Consider the following 10,114-nt stretch of genomic DNA (forward strand, 5'->3'; position numbering starts at 1 on the left):
AGAAAATGGGCAAAAGACATGAACAGATATTTATGGCATATGAAAAGACGTTCAACATCATTAGCCATTAGGGAAATGCAAGTTAAAAATCTGCACAGCTATCAGCTTTTTAAAAAAAGTTTTAACACCAAATGCTGGCAAGGATGCAAAGGAACGGAATCTTTTATATTGCCAGGAATGAGAAATGTTACAGCCACTCGGGGGAATAATTTGGCAGTTTCCTATAAAACCAAACATGCACTTGCCATATACCCAGTATTTGCACTCCTGAGCATTTATCCCAGAGAAATGAAAACTTGTGTTCACAAAAAAACCTGTACGTGACTGTTAAAAGCAGTTTTATTTGTAATAGTCAAGATCTGACTGGTGGTTAAAACAAATATCCTTCAACAGGTGGTTAAAACAAACTGCAGTATATCTATACCATGTAATACTACTCTGCAATAAAATGGCATGTCCTATTGATACCTGCAGTGACTCAAGTGTATTCCAAGAGAATTATGCTGAGTGAAAAAAATCCAGTCTGAAATGTATGGCCAGATTTATATAATATTCTAAAATGACAAAAGTATACAGATGAAAGTATACAGATTAGTGGTTGCCAGAGGTTGGGAATAGTGGGAGGGAGCAGGGGAAGAGGGAGGGGTAGCACTTAGGGAGGCCTTGGTGGTGTTGGAACAGTTGTGTATCTTGATTGTGATGGTGGTTACACAAATCTACACGTGATAAAATGACAAAGTGTACACACACATTGTACCAATATCAATTTCCTGATTTTTTAAAATATTAAACTATGTAAGATGTACCCATTGGGGGAAACTAGTTGAAGGGTATTATCTTTGCAACTTTCTGTGAATCTGTAAATTCAAAATAAAAAGCAAAACTGAAAAGCCGTACCAAATAAAGTGTGTGAAACTGATTTGGAAAAACAAAATTATGAAATATATATTTTAGGACAGTTGGAAATTTGAAAATGGTTATTAGATGGTTTCACGGAATTATTGTTAATTTTCCTACCTGTAATGATGGTATTGTTAGTTTGGAGATTATTCTTATTACTGAAGGATGCATATCGAAGTATTTGGAATGAAGTGTTTTGATGATTACAACTTAAAAAAATGTCTTCAGTATATAGAGAGGTAAGGCAAATATAGCAAAGTGTTAATTGTTGAGTACAGAAGGAGGATACAGGCATTCGTTGTACCATTCTCTGTACTGTTTGATACTTCCAGAACATTTAGGGCAAAATTATCAGGGTCTTCCACAGATGGATGCTTTGTAGCTTCAGGCTGTCGGGTGCGCGCCTCGGTTAAGTGGCCTTCCCCGACCTAGGGATGCCCCGCGCTCTGAGGCTCAGTTCCCCAATCCACCTGCACTCTTCCTCTAGGCGCTTTTGCCCCCATCACTGGTCGGTAGCGATATTGGACACCCAACGAGAAGACAGCACCTCCGAGATTCCTAGAGAGGCTGGCCTGGCGACTTGGGGAGCCGGAAGCCCATCCCCAGGCACTTCCTGTCCGGTCATTGTTCTCGCGCCGGTAGGCGCAGGGGTCGCGGCCGCTTGCCTTCTGCTCCAGAGCCCGCGAGCTCCGGCCGGGCTTCTTCTCCGCGCATGGTGAGCAGGGTTGGCGTGGCCTGGGCGCTAACGTCGGTGGTGAGGGAGGGGCCATCCCAGGGTCCGCTAGCCCCGTCCTCCCCTCGGGGATCCAGCCCTGTCTGTCCGGAGGCGGCTCCGCGCCCCGCCACCTCGGAAACTCGGCTCTCGCCTACTTTTGGGGGCCTAGCCCGCAGGAGGTTGGACACGGACCGCCCAAGGGGCCAGGGTCGACCCAACAACAGGGCTGCGTGGGGCCTGGAGAAGGAGGAGATGCGTTGCCACGTTTGGAACTAGGGAAAGGACATTGAAAGGAAACCCTTGTTAGGAGACTTTGCTCTCTAGGGCTGGAGGCCGATTAGAGTTTGATCAGCAGTCTGGTGACAATACTCAAAGTAGGCAATCTTGCGTATAGATAGGTGAAACGAGTGTTAAGGGCCTTCCTCCCTGGTAGAATTCAGCTAGTCATGGAAAGAATAATTCTCCAGAATTAAGATGTGTTGCAGGACTGAAAATATTGCACTATTGAAGAGATGCAGTGTATACAATAAGTTGCCAGTACGTTAATGTAAGATAAAGTATGTCATCACTTCAGTAGCAGCAAAAAGGGACTTAATGAAATGTAGCACTTTTTTCTCTAATAAGACATCTAAAGGGGAATAGGAAAATTTCAGTTTCTTCATAATCAACTAAAATGGTAAGGTTATTTTACTCACAAATCAAAAAAAAAATCTGTTGGCTTGGCTATGATACAGGGGTACTGTTAAGTTGGTGGTGGTATGATTTGGTGCAGTCCTTTTAGAAAGCAATTTGGGGAACTTCCCTGGTGGTCCAGTGGTTAAAATTCCTCGCTCCCAATGCAGGGGGCCCGGGTTGATCCCTGGTCAGGGAACTAGATCCTGCATGCTGCAACTAAAAGATGTGCATGTTGCAATGAAGTCCCGGCGCAGCCAAATAAATAAATATTTTAAAAAATAAAATAGAAAAAAAAAAAGAAAGCAATTTGGCAATACATGTCACTCATAAAATCCTTCAATCAGTAATCCCACTATTGTAAAGGAATAACTCAGCAGCAGAAAAAAACTATTTGCATGAAAAGAATCTTAACAATTATTAAGAAAATAAACTGGAAACAAAAGTCCTTTTACTAAAGCAGTGGCTAATAAATAGGGGCTGGGGACTTCCCTGGTGGCACAGTGGTTAGGGGGCCCGGGTTTGATCCCTGGTCAGGGAATTAGATTCCACATGCATGCCGCAACTAAGAATTTTCATGACGCAACTAAGGAATCAGCGAGCCACAACTAAGACCTGGCACAACCAAATAAATAAATACTTTAAAATAAATAAATAGGGGCTGGTTAAGTAAATTATAATGTAGCTGTAACTTAGAGTACCATGGTAGAAGGAGGTGGTGCTATATGTACTTATATTGAAACATCTACCTAAGACTATTGTGAAACATAGAAATTGAGTTCAAAAAGCAAACAGTTCAGGTTGTAGTCTTTTGTTCATGCTATTGTCCTTGGTGATTAAAAAAAAACAACCAAGCAAACGAAAAACTTTGCATTGTAATGTCCTTTCTTAAAAAGAAACCATAGTTAAGAAGTTTAAGTCATAATTGTCAGTATGGTTGGAGGTTTTTTCCTTAAAAGAAATATCTTAAATTCTTTAATAAACAGCGATTATCTCTTTGGAGATGAACCAGGGGTGATTTTTCTTAATCATTTTCTGTATTTTTTAAGTTTTTACAATTAAAATATATTAACTTTATAATCAGAGGGAAAATCAATAAATATTATATAAAGGTGTTTGTAATGTGATTATTATGGGGATAAATTGCTTGTATACATTACAACTCCTTCCATCCTCTTGAGGAGTAGAGCAGACCCTGTAGCGGTAGTGGCTCCTGCCTAGACACTGGTGAAATTGGCTTGTGGGCTTGGTGGCATCCAGGCAAACCTCTGCTCTACTGCTAACAGTGTTTTCTGATTTCTCAGTAGACATTACTCATCCTGGCCCCGGGAAGAAACTCAAGAAGAAGCTTTTGAGACTTAAAGATTAGATGGGGCTTGACTTCTGCTGGGCAGCCCCCAGCTATAGGAGTTCCCCTGCTGAGCAGAGAGGATGACTACAGAATTGAGAGAGGCCATGACCCTGGCCCCTTGGGGCCCAGTGACAGTGAAAAAGGAAGAGGAAGAGGAGGAAACCTTCGTGGGTCAGGCATCCAGCCAACAAGTGCATTCTGAAAACATCAAAGTCTGGGCTCCTGGGGAGTGTCCTCAGACAGGCCTCGATGTATCAGAACAGGAGGAAAAGGTAAACAATGGTCTGGGAGGAGGGAGGAAGGAGACAGCTAAAGATCTCAAGTGATTTCAGAGGGGACCCTATCCCTCTGCTCCCACATCTGTAGTCTTGTTGTCTGGTGAGGGCTCTGGCCTCTAGTCTTTTGCAGTATAATTGAAACATTATATTATTCTATTGATGTGACACTTGGTACTTTCTATAAACCAGTGCTTCTCAAACTGTGCTACAGTTTGCAATTACCTGGGGAACTTCTTATCAAATCATAATACCCATGTCATACCTTATGTCAGTTAAACCAGTATCTCTGGGGGATGGGACCCAGACCTCTGTATTTAAAAAAAAACTCTTCAGGTGATTCCAGGCAGGATTTGATAACTCTAACCTGTACTTCTCAAACTTTAATATGCATAGGAATCACCAGGATATGGGGGAGGGGATCTTGTTAAAATGCAGATTCTGATTCAGGGGGTCTGGGGTGTGGTCTGAGATTCTGCAGGTCTCACAAACTCCCAGGTGATGGTGATTCTGCTGATCTGCAGACCACGATTTGAGTTTGTGAGGCTGTATGTTTTCAAACACACACCTTTCCATCACTAGCCAAATGAGGCCTGAGGTTCCCCAAAGCCTCTCTGTAATAATATGATTAGAACCTTGCTTCTTTGATCTTTAGACCTTGGGAAAGTGTACTCTGGAGAATCTCCCCATATGCTCTCTTGTCTTGTGCTCTCACTGGCAAGTTAGGTTTGGGTGCTGAAGTGGACAATGAGATGAAATCCAAATGATCAGGAGGAAGGTAACAGGCTTGCTTCTCTGCCCACCCCACCTTGGGAATTAGGGAAGACTCTGGCTTCCTTTTCCTTTCTTTATCTTTAAATGTTTGGTATTTTTCTTTCTTTTTTTAAATTTTTTATTTTACGGTCTCCAAGAACGGGTGCTTATGTTCTCAACCTCAAAGCTATAATTGTACCATCTCCCAGTGACAGTCTCCTCATAAACCCACCTGTGCCTGCTTGTTTCTAGGGTCAGAACTTGTTCTGGGACATGGCTGTCATCCTGAAACCAACACAGGAGGCGTCTGCTGCATCAACCCCTGGCAGCTCCTCATTACCAGAGACTCTGGCCAAGAGGGAGCTACTGGAGACTCATGGGAGCATGACCTGTCTAGGTGAGGTTCAACCTCAATTCAGAATCTGACCATTGAGGTTTCTCAAAATCTTTTCAGAGACTGGTGGTCTCGTCTCCTAACCTCAGCAACAGAGAGTATTGAGGTGTTGAAAGTGTCAGGGAGAGCTGGACAGAGGAATACTGAAAGATGCCTATGCATTTGTCACAGGAAATGGCTTATTTTGCACACAGTCTCAAGACACCAGACAAACACAGGTGAACTCCAAATTTACCTTTAATCACATTTATTGTTCAGCAAGTTTCATATTTATTCACCCGTGTAGACACGTGTCCTCTTCAGTATGCTTCGTGTTTATTGTAGCTTGGTGAGCCTGCAAGAGAAGCTGGCTAAGGTAGGAAGGGTCACCTTTTGTGGTGATATTTTGAGGAAATGCCCTGGAGGTGTTCTGTTTTCATAGATCTTTGTGCAGATTCTAGAGGATTTTGAGCACTTGCGTCAGCCATGATGAGGTTTAAAGCTAGGTCTTTATGGAGGCTACTGATGGCTGGCTTATCACCTGGTTCTCTAAGCTGGGACTCAGGATGTGTCTGGCTAGCAGTGGCAGAAGCTTGCCTGTGAAGGAGTGACATGTAACTGTGGGTCAACAGTGTGGTAGCCATGAGTCCTGTGTTGTGGAAGCAATCCCTGGATGACTGCCAAGGCCCCTCTGGTACTCATATGCTATGAGTATAGGGCTGTGCCTGAATATCCTGAGCCTATTCTCCTCCCTAGCCAATTACTCAGGCATTTGCAAACCAAGTCAGTTTCTTAAACCAGTGTTGTAGGGAAGGCTAGGATTGCCACCTTTCATTTTCTTGTCTCTTCTTTAATTCCCCAAACTCTCAGCAGCTTCTGTTTCCCGCTTTCTGCTTTGTGCTCCATTGTCTCTGGAGCGTTCCCCTCTGTATCACTTCTTTTCTGTTTCCTTGCTTTATCAGTCAGTCATTTATAGTCTTAATTCCAGCAGCTGCCCCCATCCACCAGGAATGACCACTGTTTTCTTTCTCTGCTATTCCTAGCCAGGACTCATCTTTCTGCCAGCCATTTCTGTTGTAATAGGTAATGGCGAGGGACTTCCCTGGTGGTCCAGCAGTTAAGACTCTGAGCTCCCAATGCAGGGGGCCCGGGTTCAAACCCTGGTCAGGGAACTAGATCCCACAGGCCACAACTAAGCACCTGCATACCGCAACTAAAGACCCTGCACGCTGCAACGAAGATCCCACATGCCACAACGAAGACCCAGTGCAGCCAAATGAATAAATATTAAAAAAAAATATATATATATATAGGTAATAGCGAGCTCACTGAGCTCTAGGAATTGAGAGGGAGTCACGAGTGTAGTTGCTGCCCTACCTCTGATAACTCTTTGACCTTGAGCAAATCCTTTCTCTTCTGGACGTCCATTTCCTATTCTATAAAGTGGGGTGCATTGATTCAGTAAATACAGGATTCGTTGGGGGCCTGCTTCCTGGGTGCCGGCAGTGTGACAGGTGCTAGGGATATAGCAGTGAGTAAGAACAGCCTTGCCCTTTTTTAGCTTCCATACAAGTGAAGGAGAACAGTTTCATCTTGATGATAAAATTGCATAATATACATGAAAGTACTTTGGAAATTTTGATGTTAATGTTTGTGAGTTTTATCTACAGTTTGGTATGTATTCATTAATATTGAATTTATTAAAGTTTATACATTTAAAGCCAAGTTTTTAAGCTTTTAAGCATAACTTATTTTTATGTCCTTTATACATCTAGAAAAATTCAGAATATTTCACAAACAAAAAATGTTTTTACATAAAAACCAGGAAAGGAAGGGTGGAGAGGCAGTAGGGGAAAGAGGTAACAGGGAGAAAGTAAGATAAGAAGGAAGAAAAGAAGATGTAATAGCAGTTTTAAACTGCAGGGAGAAAAGTGGAGTAGATTGAGAAATCAGAGCAGTAGTAATAGAAATAACCAGAAAAAGATTAGCCTTTCAGGGTTTTTTGTTGTTGTCGCATTCAGGGCTTTGCTGTATCCAGTGCTCAGGCATTCCCTTTCTCTGACATTGCCCTTCTTTCTGAATGACTGTGATGGCCTTAGCCTGGCAACCAAACTGGGCTGTCCTCCTTGCCCAGTATTGGTTTGTGCCTCACAACATCCCTGTCCCACCCACTCATCTTACTGGCTGGAGAGTTGCCCTGGCCTGTGCCAGTAGGATGTCTTTGGACATTAGATTCCCCTGTGCAGTTGCTGCATGACCTGCAGCTCACAGCTGAAGTCACACGCTTCCTGACCGTTATGACTTGACTATCCTATTCTTTTTCTAGGCCAAAAAAATATGACATTTATTTTTTCTGTCTGCTGTTTCAGGTGCTGAAACCAAGAACCCACAGTTACTGGTTCCAAAAACTGAGATATGTGATGAAGCAGAAAAACCTTTCATAATATCAGGAAGAATCCAGAAAGTTGACCCTCCAGGACCTCAATTAGGAGAAGGCTGTGAAAAAGGGAACATGTTAAAAAGGCAGAGAATAAAGACGGAAAAGAAAGATTTCAGACAAGTGACAGTGAAGGACTGTCACATACCTGAAAACTTCAAAGAAGAGGAAGACCAGAAGTGTCACAAATCTGAGGAGAGATATAGCCTTGGTTCTGGCTCTGTTAAAAATCAGAAAAGCCAGGCTGGGCAGAAACCTTTTACATGTAGCGTGTGTGGGAAAGGTTTTAGTCAGAGCGCAAACCTTGTAGTGCATCAGCGAATCCACACTGGAGAGAAACCCTTCGAATGTCATGAGTGTGGGAAGGCCTTCATTCAGAGCGCAAACCTTGTTGTGCATCAGCGAATCCACACTGGACAGAAACCGTATGTTTGTTCAAAGTGTGGGAAAGCCTTCACTCAGAGTTCAAATCTGACTGTACATCAAAAAATCCACTCCTTAGAGAAAACCTTTAAGTGCAGTGAATGCGAGAAAGCCTTCAGTTACAGCTCACAACTTGCCCGGCACCAGAAAGTCCACATTACAGAAAAATGCTATGAATGTAACGAGTGTGGGAAAACATTTACTCGAAGCTCAAACCTCATTGTCCACCAGAGGATCCACACCGGGGAGAAGCCCTTTGCCTGTAATGACTGCGGCAAAGCCTTCACACAGAGCGCAAATCTTATCGTGCATCAGCGAAGCCATACTGGTGAGAAGCCATACGAGTGCAAAGAGTGTGGAAAAGCCTTTAGTTGTTTTTCACACCTTATCGTGCACCAGCGAATCCACACCGCGGAGAAACCTTACGACTGCAGCGAGTGCGGGAAGGCCTTCAGTCAGCTCTCTTGCCTTATCGTGCACCAGAGGATTCACAGCGGGGACCTTCCATATGTGTGTAATGAGTGCGGGAAGGCCTTCACCTGCAGCTCGTACCTGCTGATTCATCAGAGGATCCATAATGGGGAGAAGCCGTACACATGCAGCGAGTGTGGCAAGGCCTTCAGGCAGAGGTCGAGCCTCACCGTGCACCTGAGAACCCACACCGGGGAGAAGCCCTACGAGTGTGCCAAGTGCGGCGCGGCTTTCATCTCCAACTCACACCTCATGCGCCACCACAGAACCCATCTCGTTGAGAGCACATAGAGGGACGAGGGAGACCTCCAGGCGCCAGTCAGAACCTCCCGCCCCCGCCCCCCCTCAAGTCAGACACCTCTTGGCTGTTTTCTCCTCCTTGGTGAAAACGAGGCCTGCTCTGTCCTTAAAAGTAATAGTTTTCAGGAGTGCAGTGCAAAACACAAGAGGGGCATTTCAGAGGCTAATTTAAAGAAAATGAAAATGAAGGCCTCAAGGCAAGGATTTTGTTTTTCACTTGGTGCCCCAAGTGGTCATGGTGTCTGAAGTGGAATGTGGCTTTCTTAGAAATGGATCATACAGAGCTCAGTGATAAAGATCCCTTTGGGGGAAAGGCATTTTTCACTTAACTTTGTTTTTGAAAACTCTGGTAATTTCTTGGGCAATGGGCAGGTGGAGGTCTGCCTGATGGAATTCCGGAGCTTTGAACCTTGTATTCTAATATTTTGGGTTAAGCAGCGACTCATTAAGGAAACCACTTGGGGTAGCAGTTCACCAACAACTCACCTATGAACATTTATAGGTTTTCCATTTCCTAGGTAATTAAAAAAAACAAAAACACCCTACTAACCATCTATTGCTCCTAACATGGATGGAAGTAGGAAACATTCGTTTCCCTCATCATCTGTACCTCATGAACGTTGGTGTGGTAAAGCTCTGGGGACCTCTGATGAGAGTCTCTTCTGACCGTTTCCCAGCCTGCATGGCCAAGCAATTGAGGACTGATGGAGACAGCCACAGATGCTGCTGGGCTGTGTCCCTTTGCTAAGGTCAACAGCTCTTCCCATAACTTAACCCCAGTTGCCATTGCATTCCGTTTGAGTGAGACGCTGCTAGCAGCCCCCTTCCCAGATAGAGGCATCAGAGAATAAAGCTTCCCTGGAGGTATGCCCGCTTTGTCTCTGCTCTCATTCTGCTCAGGCCCAAGCAGGGGGCTCAGTTGGGTGTCATTGTCACTTTCAGGATGGTCTTTAGAAGAAATAATGGAGCCCTTCTAATTCTGAGAGGAGCCAAGAGGGAAATGAAAAGAGAGGGAGGAAGCAGAGTGGGATTCCTAAGGTCTTCATTTGTTTTTTTTAGAAGTTCAAAGGTATTGGAATATGCAAACTTTTAGAAGGATGAAGAAACTGGCTAAGGTAAGATACCTTTGTTACCATTGAGCCTTTACTCCCGAAAAGCAATTTCTACAACTATGCAATAGGTAGAGTTATGTAATAATATTGCCTTGTATTTATATAGAACTTGATTCTTTGTGTACCTTCATGTGTAGAGTCATGATACCCGGCACTTACCTCATACTTTCAGATAGATCATTACCTTAATCCTTGTAACACTGAAAGAGGTGTTTGCCCCCTTTACCTGAGAGAGGTCATTTAACACAAGACCAAGTAACAAGTGACAGCCTGTATTCAGGCCCAGGTCCTAAATCCAGGTTCCCTCTGTTCTTCTATGTTTATCCCATGTC

At 43.9% G+C, this 10,114-nt stretch overlaps 1 protein-coding gene across 2 annotated transcripts; it reads left to right on the top strand.

Moving 5' to 3' along the window:
• The first annotated feature begins 1,531 nt into the window (after nt 1–1,531).
• On the top strand, nt 1,532–9,858 carry ZNF35 (zinc finger protein 35). Of its 2 annotated transcripts, none has more exons than XM_082847703.1 (4): nt 1,532–1,615; nt 3,592–3,910; nt 4,919–5,063; nt 7,409–9,858. In XM_082847703.1, exons 2-4 carry the CDS (start codon nt 3,719–3,721, stop codon nt 8,659–8,661), a joined length of 1,590 nt encoding a protein of 529 aa, XP_082703829.1. In that variant the 5' UTR covers nt 1,532–1,615; nt 3,592–3,718; the 3' UTR covers nt 8,662–9,858. The 2 variants fall into 2 exon arrangements, with proteins under 2 accessions (XP_082703829.1, XP_082703830.1); XM_082847704.1 differs by having other exon boundaries at nt 1,544–1,615; nt 3,595–3,910.
• Nucleotides 9,859–10,114: the final 256 nt, after the last annotated feature.

This window comes from Leucopleurus acutus, assembly GCF_964270905.1.
Source record: "Leucopleurus acutus genome assembly, chromosome: 10".
NCBI classification, from domain to species: Eukaryota; Metazoa; Chordata; class Mammalia; order Artiodactyla; family Delphinidae; genus Leucopleurus; species Leucopleurus acutus.

Bases quoted from the DNA above. Each gene is read 5' to 3' on its own strand.
- ZNF35 (XM_082847703.1), top strand. From the start codon at position 3,719: ATGACTACAGAATTGAGAGAGGCCATGACCCTGGCCCCTTGGGGCCCA. The intron at 3,911-4,918 runs GTAAACAATGGT...GCTTGTTTCTAG, and splicing joins TATCAGAACAGGAGGAAAAG to GGTCAGAACTTGTTCTGGGA. The intron at 5,064-7,408 runs GTGAGGTTCAAC...CTGCTGTTTCAG, and splicing joins TGGGAGCATGACCTGTCTAG to GTGCTGAAACCAAGAACCCA.